At 42.9% G+C, this 12,916-nt stretch overlaps 1 protein-coding gene across 4 annotated transcripts in view; it reads right to left on the bottom strand.

Moving 5' to 3' along the window:
* TM7SF3 (transmembrane 7 superfamily member 3) overlaps positions 1-11,376 on the bottom strand; it is a 41,856-nt gene extending 30,480 nt beyond the window's left edge. For all 4 annotated transcript variants that reach the window (XM_054719199.1, XM_008140505.3, XM_054719196.1 and 1 more), the window contains exons 1-4: positions 11,058-11,376; positions 4,850-5,004; positions 1,617-1,767; positions 17-137 (exon numbers count right to left, since the gene is read on the bottom strand). In XM_054719199.1, the coding sequence (XP_054575174.1) occupies positions 17-137; positions 1,617-1,767; positions 4,850-5,004; positions 11,058-11,148 (518 nt within the window). In that variant the 5' untranslated portion in view covers positions 11,149-11,376. The remainder of the gene's footprint in view (positions 1-16; positions 138-1,616; positions 1,768-4,849; positions 5,005-11,057) is intronic.
* Positions 11,377-12,916: the final 1,540 nt, after the last annotated feature.

Genomic DNA, 12,916 nt, shown 5'->3' with positions numbered 1-12,916 from the left:
TAAGAGGCAGACATACCTTGCATAGCCTAGGTTTGCTGGGGCAAATTTGATAGTTGTTTCAAAGAAATCATACTCCAAGTAAATGTTGGGGTCAACATCTAAATCAAACTCTAAATTACAGCCTCCAGGAATAGGATCTGGATGAAAAATAAGGAAGTCACTCAACACAGAATTTTTATATATTCGAATAACACTCAGAAAACAGAACGCTACTCTTTCAATAACTTTCCTTATATAAGTTAAATACAGAGCTTCTAGCTGTGTACCACCTCATGAACTGAGGTTAAGAGGGTAAAATTAACTGAGGTTAAGGGCCCTAGAACAAAGGTCAGCAAATCTCTTCTGTAAAGGATCAGATAGTGCCGATTTTAGGCTTCAAGGGCCGAATGGTCTCTGTGACGACAATTACGCAACCCTGCCCTCATGGCACGAGAGCAGACACAGACAACACATGAGTGAATAAACATGGCTGCATTCCAATAAGACTTTATGTACAAAATGGGAAGCGAGCTAGATTTGGCTCAGTCTGTAGTTTGTCAAACTCTGCTCTAGAGTTGAAATGGTCAGAAGAGACAAGAGATTCTTAAGCTGGGATCCAAGAATGGGTCTTAGGGGCTCTATGAACACCCTGAAATTGTATGTTGAAAGTGTTCATTTCCTAGGGAAAGAGGTCTTTATTAGATTTTGGGGACTATGAACCTAAAGAACATAAAAACCTAGGGATGGAGGGGAAAAAACACTGCCAAAGAGAAAAGGAACTCCATGAGTAATAGGGAGAAAGACAGTGTCATATCAATTCTGCAAGAGTCTTTGTGTGTGTGTGTATGTGTGTGTGTGTGTGTGTGTGTGTGTGTGTGTGTATAAAGAGAGTAAAAGACCTCAAAAGACCCCCAAGACCATGTATCAGAATAGTATTTGAATATTTAATTAAACGCAAATTTGTGGCATTCCATTTTATTAATAACTAGAGGCCTGGTGCACGAAATTTCTGCACTCAGGGGGGTCCCTCAGCCCGTCCTGCACCCTCTCACAGTCCAGGAGCCCTCAGGGGATGTCTGATTGATGGCTTAGGCCATAGGGGAGCGGACATCCTTAGTGCTGCCGCGGACCTCTCCAACCTACTCCCCACACTGCTTCTAGAGTTAACTTTCTAAGAGATGAAGTGCATCACATCATTCCTCTGCTTAAACACTCTCTATGCTTCCCCAGAACTGATCTCAGAATAGAATGCAAACCTCAAATTATATGCAAGGCCCTCACACTCTGCCTCCAGCCCCACCCACTATATGCCATTCTAACATTCCATTTTTCTTAAGTGCCCTCCTCTGCCTAGAATAACCAACTGAAGTGTTAAGGAGAGTGTCTTGCCCTTCTGTTACTGCTTTTCCAAGAGCTCTTTAAATGTTTTTCCAAAGAATAAAGGTATTCTCCTAGTTCCTACCTAGCCTTTCAACATCGTGATAATTCTCTGGCTCCCTTGCTATTAAAACCTTTCTGATTAAATATATTGTACTTACAATAAACACTTTTAATAAGATTACAGTTTTCCCTAAATATTCAGGAACAAGTCCCATATTCTAGACAGTGGCAGAAGTTGAAGACAGAAAGGTCACCACCTCTTTCTGAGTAGGAGAGTGGAATGGCCATATTTTGGACAGGCTCAGCGTCTAAAGTCTCCAAATACCAAGAGCACATACTTTGCTCTGGTCTAAGAATGAAAACCAGTCCTTTGTCAGTGCCTGTTCCCGAGGTACTGGGAAGGAGCGTCTGCAATAAGGAAGAAAAGAGTCAGCATGAACACGGAGTTGAGCAAAATATTAAAATTCCAGAGATGATCTACTATGCATGTCCCATTCCAAATCTTCCCAAAACAGAAAGGAATAAAAACAGACCTTCCTTAGAAAACTAAAGGGCTCTTGTCACCCCTAGGTGCATTTGCCTAAACACACACATGGCAGAACTATTTAAAATACATGATCTTTGATCAGATGCAATAAAATTCCCAAGCTTTTCTATCCCCCAAATTAAGATGTACTAGGTCAGGTATTAACACTACTGTTGAATGATGAAACTAATTTCATCACAAGTTTGATATCCTTTATTCAGGGGAAAACAACCCATCGGCCGGGGAAGTGCAATGCCTCACATGCTGTGGAATGTTGTTTCTGAGGGATGTGGGGCGAGGGCGAGCTCCATAGAGCATTAGAAACAGCCATGCAGAAACACGGCAGGATGGGTAGGCCAGTGGTCGGCAAACTCATTAGTCCACAGAGCCAAATATCAACAGTAAAACGATTGAAATTTCTTTTGAGAGCCAAATTTTTTAAACTTAAACTTCTTCTAACGCCACTTCTTCAAAATAGACTCGCCCAGGTCGTGGTATTTTGTGGAAGAGCCACACTCAAGGGGCCAAAGAGCCGCATGTGGCTCGCGAGCCGCAGTTTGCCGACCACGGGGCTAGGAGGTCGGGAAGTTCTTAGGATACCAGCAGGTCCTATTTGCAGGGTAAGGTAAGCTGGCTGAAACTGAGTGGGAGGACTGTGACTGGCATATGTGAGGTTTCCTTGACAGGTTTTCCCATAACTGCAGACTGACTTGCAGGTTGATTTTTCCATAAGTGATAGGTGGGCTTCAATTTGTCAATCAAAAGGGAGAATGACCCAAATACTAATTGACGAACGATAGAGTCGACAGTTTCAAAGAACCAGCTGCCATGATGAGCCTAAAAACCTTACGTGCTACACTTCATCGGGAAGGGCAGAGGACACCGAAACAATTCTCTTCCCACAGACCGCTCACTTCCAGAGCTACATGCAGGCTGGTTAGCCTCTCGGTAGTACAGACACAGTGAGAACTAAAGGCAGCACAGTGAAGGAACATTGTTATAATTAAAGATAACGAAGATCCTTCCTGCAGGAAACTGAGTTGGAGGGCTGTGTGACTGGCATATGTTGTTCATCCAGGCCACTTCCATCACATTAGTTCTGTCGACATCCCTTTATCCGAGCTCTGTTCCTCAGAGGTAAAAACAGGCACTGTAACTACTTGGTTGAGCTGTTGTGAGAACTAAATTAATTATATGGAAAACCAGGCACAGGGGTTCCTAACTAGGAGCCCCAGAGGCCCGGAGAGTTTCCGGAGGTCCCCATGAAATCACGCATGTGTACCTATACATTCTGCCAGGTAGAGAGTCCATAAATTTCAGCAGATTCAAAGTCTATGGCCCCAGGAGCTAAGACTACCAGCCTAGCACACAGTAGGCATGCAATAAATATAAATGCCTTTTTCTCTGCCCTTTCCCTTCCTTCAAATGTTGTCTGTGTTGTGATGTTATTAAGAAGCAAATTATGCACATGCCATTTTACTATGTCTCCTATGTAAGGGCCTACATAGGGAGATTCCTTTTGAATATAGTGCCAGAAAAAAATGTGGCTTCTTCTGAGTAACTGGCATGTTCTTCCTTCTAAGAAAGTTAGGAAATTTAACATGATTTGATTTTTGCTCTGGCTGCCATGAACTAAAGCAAAGTCAGTGTAAATGGGTCACAGACACTGTCGTCTCTTGCCATTAACAATTTATTCCTTCTTGTTTTCCATGATCAAACTCTTTCATTTCTAGTCGATTAAACTATCACACACAGGCATGTAACTTCAAAACCTTCATGACAGAAGCAGGATATCAGGGTAAAATATATATAAAATACTTAGTTTGAGAGATTATATGACCAATGCCTACAACACATATATGAATCGGACTAAAAGAGCTTTGTTTAACAAAATCTAGGATATTAGAATATAGGCTTAGAACAAATAAAAAACACAACATACATAGTGGAATTTATTTGTCTAAAGAGTCATGTAGGCTAAATAGACATAGATTTGTAAAAGATTAACATAATGGCAGGTCCTTAATAGCTTAGGCTGAGCCAGGGCATTTGAAAAACTTCCCAAAGCTGAGGCTGAGGTTAAGGGGTTTAGTGATGATTTCTGCAAGAGTTCTGAATGCTGCTAGAAGATGAACTCAGTGTTAGGATATTTTTGTTACCAAGAGGCATCAAAGAATAAAGTTGATCCTATAGGGTCTTATTAAACATACTAGAGGCCTGGTGCATGAAATTTGTGCACTCAGGCGGGGGGGGGGGGCCCTCAGCCCGGCTTGCACCCTCTCGCAGTCTGGGAGCCCACGGGGAGCAGGCCTAAGCCATCAGTTGGACATCCTTAGTACTGCTGCGGAGGCAGGAGAGGCTCCCACCACCGCCACTGAGTCTGGCTTCTGACTGAGCGGTGCTCCCCCTGTGGGAGCGCACTGACCACCAGGGGGCAGCTCCAGCATTGAACATCTTCCCCCTGGTGGTCAGTGTGCATCATAGCAACCGGTTGTTCCACTGTTCAGTCGATTTGCATATTAGCCTTTTATTATATAGGACAGATCTTAGTCAATTTCAACACCACACTAAATGGCTAAACAGAAATGGAAACCCATTAAAATGTATTCACAGGTAAAAATCATTAAGGATCAGGAGAGTAAGGGGAAAAAAAGTGGGAAATCATGAGGAAAGCTTTAACTACATTCAGACAGGAAACAATGGCATAGCTCACCCTTCCCTTAGACTCAACACCTTATCACCTCCTCATTAAGTCAGAGGTCACCACATTCAAGAAAGGCCTGAGATATTCACCTCTTAGCTCGTCTAAACCACTTATTTGACAGAAACCAACTTTGATATTTTTAAAAAGGTTAAGACATAAAGCTAAACATAAAGAGGCATCCAATAATTCTAATGCTTTTGCTAAATATAAGGACACAAACTGCAGAAACAGTTTTTACAGAAATAATCCTTTGTACTTACCTTAGAAAAAGAAATGGTTGTATTCTGATACTGTGAGTGTATTTGGAAAATAAGAAAAGTCGCATTGCTGGAAATATTACGCAAAATAGCTTCCTCTGGAAAGGGTCTGTTGAGCTTGAAGTATCTAAATTTCCCCACAGAAAATTCAATAAGACCTACAACAAGAGAAACATTTCACTGTAATATATGAACCTCTAATATCAGTTTGTAGAAATCACATATATAAACACAGACACTAATTTAATCCTCAGAAAGAAAAACTGGTTGTTAAATTTTATTACTGCCCCTAGCTCACCAGGGTGTCTTGGCTAGTGAGAGGCAGAACTAAGAACTAAAGTGGGGAAAAGGTATTTCAAAAGATGAGAAAAATTCTTAAAGTGGCTGAGGATGCTCAAGGTGCCTGGCTCCCAGAGCCCAGAAAAACTCCCCATCTGGTAGCAACCATAACAATTCTATTCTGAACAGAGCCCCTGAATTTAAGATTTAACAACCCTAAGGAGCTACTGACAACTGTGAATGCACTGGTATTAAAGAACAGTAGGAACTAAGAACTCTGAAGTCACCCTGGAGACACGAGGTGGCTACAATTTTATCCCACCATGTACTAGCTTTGTGATCTTAGGCAAGTTTCTCAATTCTCTTAAACCTCATTTTCTTCATCTGTCAAATAGGACTGTATTACCTAGAAAAAGAAGGTGCCATCAACACTGGCAAAAATGTCATTTGAACGCCCACCTCAGATACTTCATCTACAGTTATGAACCAAGGGTATTCTGGGAAAATGAGCTTTTTGTTTAGGACCAAGTTCAGAGTCCACATAAAAGACAGGTTGTAACAACAGTTTTCCAACACCTCATCTAGGCCTTTCCCATCCATTTCTGGTTGTGTTTATTAACTCACTCACTCTACCCATGGTTTTCTGTGTATCTTTCTCCTAGCCGCACACCAGTTCTTTCTTTGTCCAAGCTAATTCTCAAATAATCCACTAAATAGGTAAACCAGGATGAAGATAAATCACAAGAAATACTTGGAGAACTGAAATGTCCATTGCTTTCAAAGAGAGTAAGGAAAGATAGAACCAAAGAAATTAAAATACATTATTAAACAACTAGTAACCTGACAAAATAAGTAGGGGCATTAAACATAGGTATCCCTGGGAATATATTTTAAGTGATTTCTCTTTTCTTTACACATTTCATTGTTTAGAAAATTCTACAGTGATAGTGAGGTATTCTTTTCAGAAAGAAACCTTAATGGCACTCAAAACACAGGTTCTACCTCAACTCTTCATCTGAAAGTTATAAAACAGGGCACCATAAGGATTCCCGGTCAGGGCACATGCTCAGGTTGCAGGCTCCATCCCTAATAGAGGTTGTGCAGGAGGCAGCCAATGGATATTTCTCTCTCATTGATGATGCTTCTATTTCTCTATCCTTCTCTCTTCCTCTCTCCCTAAAATCAATAAAAACATACTTTTTTAAAAAAAAGATTGTTGTATAGTTTTCTCTGTAGTGGTCTTCCCATATCCCATTATAATTATACCTAAATAGTTAATGTTTCTTGATACCCTTGTTAATTTACTTTTTCTTTTAAATTTCAATTTCTAGTTGACTCTTCACCAATATGCCTTTTTAAATAAAGTTTTCCAGCTGATGTCTAGTGTCAGCCAGGTTTGAAGAACGCCTAACTCAACGTTTGATGAGTTAGGAAAGGATAAGTATATTTTTCCTATTTCTGCTTACCTTTAACCTAACTTCTGTGTGAAAATCCTTTGGGATGTGTTACCCCTGCAGTCAGACAGCCATTTCACAATTTTTACAGAAGATTGCGTATGAACAAAATCAGTTATGGTATGACTCCTGGCTATACAGGGCTTTGTCATGTTTGACATGCCAAAGCCTAGTACAGTACTGGCCACCTCATTGGCACACAGTTAACTGTTTAGTAAATGACAGTTCAATTTGTAACTTCAGGGAAGTAATTTCTTTCTTCAGGGCCTCAGTTCCCTCATGGTAGAATGCAGGAAACTGTGCTACATAAATCACCTGGCTGCTGAAATTATCAAATAAACGGGGACATTTTTGTAAACAGTCCAATAATACACAACAAATTACTATGTAATTCTATGTAAGTTAATGGATGTGAAACAAACAATAACAAAGTGTCGTGATTAACTTCCATGAGCTTTCCAGTGTTTCAGAGGCTCCTCTTGTTTATTTTTTTTTAAGTCAGGCATTCAGTGTGGTCCTACAAATACATGAGTGGGAAGAAGAGGACTAACAGGTATAAATGCTTGGCACACCCATCAAAAACATCAAGGAGAGAAGGAGACTCCTTAAAGTGACAAGGAAAAATACTGAAAACCAAGACAACGTGAACAGTACAGTCTAGCAGAATCTGCATTGAACTTCTACTCATGAAAGCACACATGGCAAATAAAGGCATATAACCAAAATATGTCCCGAAGAAGTTAACAGGAACTTAATTCACCTCCAAGCCATCTGGAAAGGGATTCGTGAGAAACATTTTACGAGGCATCATTAGATCTTATGACTTTGGGCGTGGGAGGGAAACAGCACATCAAATGATATTACAGAGCACAGAGCCAACATGGAGGCAGAGCACTTATGCTGTAGCTCTCCTCTAAAAAGAAGTGCCTCTGTTTTTTCTGCCAAAAATATTTATTTTGCCATCTGACCCGTAACAGGGGACTCTTTTCTTTTTTTTTCATACTCCTCATTCCTACGCAGTCACTTTTTCTTTCCAAGAATTCTATTCTACCAAGAGCTACCCAATCAATCCTAAGCTTGCAAACTTAAAATTGTTCAACACTTCCTTTTTACTATTTTACTAAAATTGACCTCTATTTCACTAAAATGAAAGTATTGTTTGTGCTTGCATACAACAACCAAATTCTAGGAGAGATTTGTGAAAGCTGTCTTCATAATTCTCTTCAGATTAAATATTAAAAGCAAAAGCAGTTAATTTAGCTACTTGAACTGGTCAACATGCAACAGCCCCTCCCAATTTCTCATTTTTTTATTTTTTATTTCTTTAAATATATTTATTGATTTTAGAAAGGGAGAGGGAGATAGAAACATCAATGATGAGAAAGAATCATTGATGGGCTGCCTCCTGCACGCCCCACACTGGGGATCAAGCCCACAACCCAGGCATGTACCCTGACTGGAAATCAAACCATGACCTCCTAGTTCATAGTTCAAAGCTCAACCACTGAGCCCTGCCGGCTGGGCCCAATTTCTCATTTTTATCTTATGAATTTTCATTAGCACTAAAAGCTAAAAGGAAACACAAAATGTGCATACTACTCTTCACATTCTTTTTTAAAAAAAATATGTTTTTACTGATATTTTTAGAAAGAGAGGAAGGGAGAGGGAGGAACATTGATCGGTTGCCTCCTGCATGCACCCTACTGGGGATCGAGCCTGCAACCCTGCGACCTCTCGATGCATGGAATATGCTTAACCAACTGAGCCACACCAGCCAGGGCATCTTTCATACACTTTCAAGAGAAAAGAGACCACTTGCAACTTAACTACAAAAATGGCCTGCTACCTTACTTTCGGCATTATCATTAGCACAAATATTAGGAAGTTCAAATGACATTGTGCTCACCTCCAACTACTATGTAATCCTATGTAAGTTAATGGATGTGAAACAAACAATAACGAAGGACATTAAAGGCAGCAGAGAACTGGAACTTCAAGACGAGGGAACACTGTTCAAACGTGTGGCGCACCTCCTGTGCCCTGCTGGTCACAGAAAGCACCTTCCTCATTCTAGAAACTTCATCTGCCACCTTCAAAGATTTATTTGGCTTTCGAGCCACTACTCATGTGGTGCAAGTTAGCTTTTCCTGGGAAAGAGGGGTAAGTCCTCTTAAATTATAGCAGTTGCTTAATTCCTTCAGTGTGTCTAGTTATCAGAGCCCTCAAATAGAAACACATGAGGAGACTGCAAGTCTTAACTAAGTCTTTGTTAGTTTCTACCTGACAGATGTGGAGAACATCAGCTTGTTTTAGTTTTGTTAATCTTCACCCATAGATATTTTTTTCCATTGAATTTTAGAGAGCGTGGAAGGGAGGGGGAGAGACAGAGAGAGAAACACCAATGTAAGAGAGACACATTGATTGACTGCCTCCCACAGGTGCCCCAACCAGAGCCTGGGATTGAGCCTGCAACCTGAGTACATGCCCTTGACCAGAATCGAACCCGGGACCCTTCAGTCCATGGGCAGAGGCTCTATCCATGAACCAAACCGGCTTGGGCACATCAGCTTTTATTATCACTCAGCAGTTAAGTTCCCACATGTTGTCCTACTGCACGGAGCAACAGTACTACTGCAAGGCAAAGAGTATCTTGGTAGAGGAAATACCAGTGCTGACATCACGGAAGAGGCAAGAAATAGCGCCTGAAGAATAGTCATCTCTCGATTACTCAGGTTTCTCACCTTCTGTGTAAAAATGTCTAGATGTTATTAAATACTAAAGCACAGAACTACTAATGAAATGTTCTGGATCGAAGCCCTCCCAGATCAACTGCAAACTCAATCTCTCAAATTCTTCACCTGTTGAAATGGAGCAGCATCTCCTCCACCTGCGTCAGAAAGCTATTTTGAGAAATGAGGATTCCCGGAAGAATTAAGGGCAAAGGACCATACTGAGTAAAATATTCTTATTCGGGGCAGCTGTGTTGAAGTGGAAGGACCAGGAAATTTGCCGCAAGACATACTTGGGTTCAGATGCTGCCTGTGCCCTAGAGCTGTATGCTTGTGTGGTGGGCATCATGAATCATCTGGGCCTCAGCTCCCTCCTCTGCCAAGTGAGGACTGTGATTACAGGGTGGTGAGGATTAAAAAACACTGCCATGCCCTAGCCGGTTTGGCTTAGTGGATAGAGCCTTGTCCGCCTGCCTACTGAAGGGTCCCGGGTCCAATTCCAGTCAAGGGCATGGTGCTCGAACCCATAGATGTGTTTCTCTCACATTGATATTTCTCTCTGTTTTTCCCTCTCTCTTCCTCTCTCTAAAAATCCATGGAAAAATATCCTCGGGTGAGGATTAAAAACAAACAAACAAACAAACAAAAACAACACTGCCCTGGCCGATTTGGCTCAGTGGATAGAGCTTTGGCCTGTGGACTGAAGGGTCCCCGGTTCAATTCCGGTCAAGGGCATATGCTGGGGTTGCCAGCTTGATCCCCAGTAGGGGGCATGCAGGAGGCAGCTGATCAATGATTCTCTCTCATCATTGATGTTTCTATCTCTCCCTCTTCCTTCCTCTCTGAAACCAATAAAAATATTTTTTAAACACACACACACACCCACACTGCCATGAAAAGCACCTGGCACAGTCTGCATTAGAGTGAATGTCATTGCCCCATAATAATAATAAAAAAAAAAGGCTATTTTTTTTTTCTGCAAAAATAGAACTTGCCCTTTTCAGCTTTGGCCTTAAGTCCTATGCAAAGATTCTAGAACTCAGTTTGCACAAGAGCTTTTCAGAGATAAGTATTTAGAAGCACAATCACATTGTTCAGAAAATATTATGTTTCAGAACTGTAAGTAGTCTCTTAACGCCCCAAACAAAACTAAGAATGCGCCTAACCTCACGGGAAAAGCACGTGATTATCAGCCTGGCACAATTAGTGCTATTCACAGTGTATACGTTAACAAACCACGAATTACTTATAAAACCCATTCAACCAAGCACATGACCTACTATCTAAAGCCCGATCTGAGCTCGCTTTTCCTCTCCAACTCCGTCCAGCTCACCAATGAGAAAAGCATCTCGACTGCGAAGTAAAAAACCTGCGCGGTCCGCGGGGGCCGTCGCTCGCAGAGCCCTCGGTTCTGCACGCCTGGCGGCCCCACGGCTCAGCCACGCCACTCGGGAGCCACGGGGTGCTTTCAAGTGTCAAATCGAACCCACAAACATGGCTGCTCCCCGAGGGCAACAGGACTGTGTGTGAACCAGAGAGTCACGCATCTCTTCCCATGTCCACAGCCTGAGTGAGGACGCCTCCTTAGCAAAGGGAATTCCCTTCTGCACGAAGGACCCTGACCCCTTCCTGCCGGTTCTGAACTCGCCGCCTCGGCTGCTGGGCGCACAGACCCTGGGGTGGACCTCGACCTTGCAAGAAATATGCAAAAGCCCCTTGGGGTGCAGAAGGGAGGCGCCCCGACCTTACCCACGCTGGAGTTCCCGACGGTCTCGGCGCCACCAGCCACCCCGGGCTGCGATGCCAGCGCCGCCAGCGCCATCAGCCGAAGGAGCCCCATAGCTGCCCGGGCCCGGCGGAGCCAGCGCCAAGGTCGGGGAGCGGCGCGCTCGGGGCCCCGGGGCCTCGCCCTCGCTACCCCGGGGCGCTCGCGCTCGGCGCCATCGCCCGCCAGGTGCTCGCGCTGCACACCAGCCAGGGCCGCGGGGCTGGCCGGCAACCACGGCCGCACTCCCCCGCCGCAGCCAGCGGTTCTCTCTTAAGGCGCTGGGCCTCCGCCGCCGGGCACCGCGCCTCCGCCCCGCCCCTTTACGTCACCTCTCCGTAGCCCCGGGCGGGGGCGACGGAGGGAGGTTTCCAGGGGGGCGCGCGCGCGCCCCCCAGTGGCGCGAGGCGGCCTCGCAGCCGCCGGCGTTCCCAGGATCTCCGCCCCGGGGGCCCGGGGAGACCCCAGGAAGTTATGTGGTGTAACCTGCACTTCTCCCTTTTTTATCTTTCCCATTTACGAAAACCACCGTTACAGTAAAAACAACTGTGTTGCGGCCTAACGTTTCTAGGCTCCTGTTCCCGACCTTAACGGTCTTTTGCAAAAAGAAAATAAAAAGGAGGAATCTGGTGCCCAAAATGCAAAAATAATTCCCCCTTGCCCAGCCCCTCCCCGCCTTGAGATCGCCTTAGCGTCAGTATAAAAAGGAGAGGGTCACGCTGCTTCTGTAGTGGTTACTGCGCTGATGAAGAGCACCGTATTTTAAAACAAAGTTTCGTTTTCTCTAAGCAAAATATCCTGGAAGACTCAAGACCTTCATCTGAACTTCCTCTCTCAGATCTCATACCTGAGTGTTGCTGTCTAAAGGGCAGTAGTCCATGTGACAGGTGGCGCGCGTGTGGAACTGGATTTACAGACGAAGTTATTTGGGGAAGACGGCCCTGCTGTCCTTTTCCTGCCGCTAAAAATTTTCACTTATATATTTTAATGAGCAACTATCTTGAAAATTACATCCCTATGTACTTCATCCACTACTAAGCTAAAAATCTATAGCAAACACTATATGTTCTCTGTCTGCCTGATCTAAATTTTCACATCTTGGTAGCACTGTCTATTCCCTAGGATACTTGTGTTCACTCTCCCACATGCCCCCCATTCCTGTAACTGTCAGGAGATGAATCCCAGGAAGGTGACAGGAGCTATTATGATAAAGGTAGCATTTGAATCAGCAATGGATTACACAATAAATTGTGTTCTGATAGTGGGAAGAGAGGCTTAAAACTCTCACACTGTCAAAATTCAATCCCAAAGTGATAAATAAAATCGTAACAGCTACAAGAAATATGTGTGTTTTTTTTTAAGAAAACTGATCTCAGAATGGTTTCTCTCTCTCTTTTTTTTTTAACTTTAAGAATTTATTTGAACAAAATCATTTGGAATCTGGGAGGGTTCAGGGGAGGAACTTTGTAAACAAAATAGCGAAGGAAACCATAAGAGAACGATTGGTAGGTCTGGCTATTCAAAAACTTAAATTTCATGAAAGTTAAAAAAAACCCTAAACAATATGTAAAGTCAAGCTGATGAAAAAAGATAAAAATTAGCAAAGGACATGAATAGCAAATTTCACACACAAAGAAAGAAATATAAGTGGCTAATAAAAACATGAGAAAAGTTCAAACTCACTAGTAAAAAAAAATCAAATTAAGAAAATAAGCTGTAAGTATTTTAAAAGAATGAGAACATTCAGTGCAGATGAAAGAGCTGAGAAGTAGACATTCTACCATAGGACTAGAAGGAGTGTAACTTGAAACAACTTTTTAAAGCATAATCTGCATCAAAAATC

The sequence above is a fragment of the Eptesicus fuscus genome, chromosome 7 (assembly GCF_027574615.1).
Source record: "Eptesicus fuscus isolate TK198812 chromosome 7, DD_ASM_mEF_20220401, whole genome shotgun sequence".
NCBI classification, from domain to species: domain Eukaryota; kingdom Metazoa; phylum Chordata; class Mammalia; order Chiroptera; family Vespertilionidae; genus Eptesicus; species Eptesicus fuscus.
The sequence above is the reverse complement of the archived record's forward strand: the minus strand, read 5'-3'. Positions and strand labels throughout refer to the sequence as shown.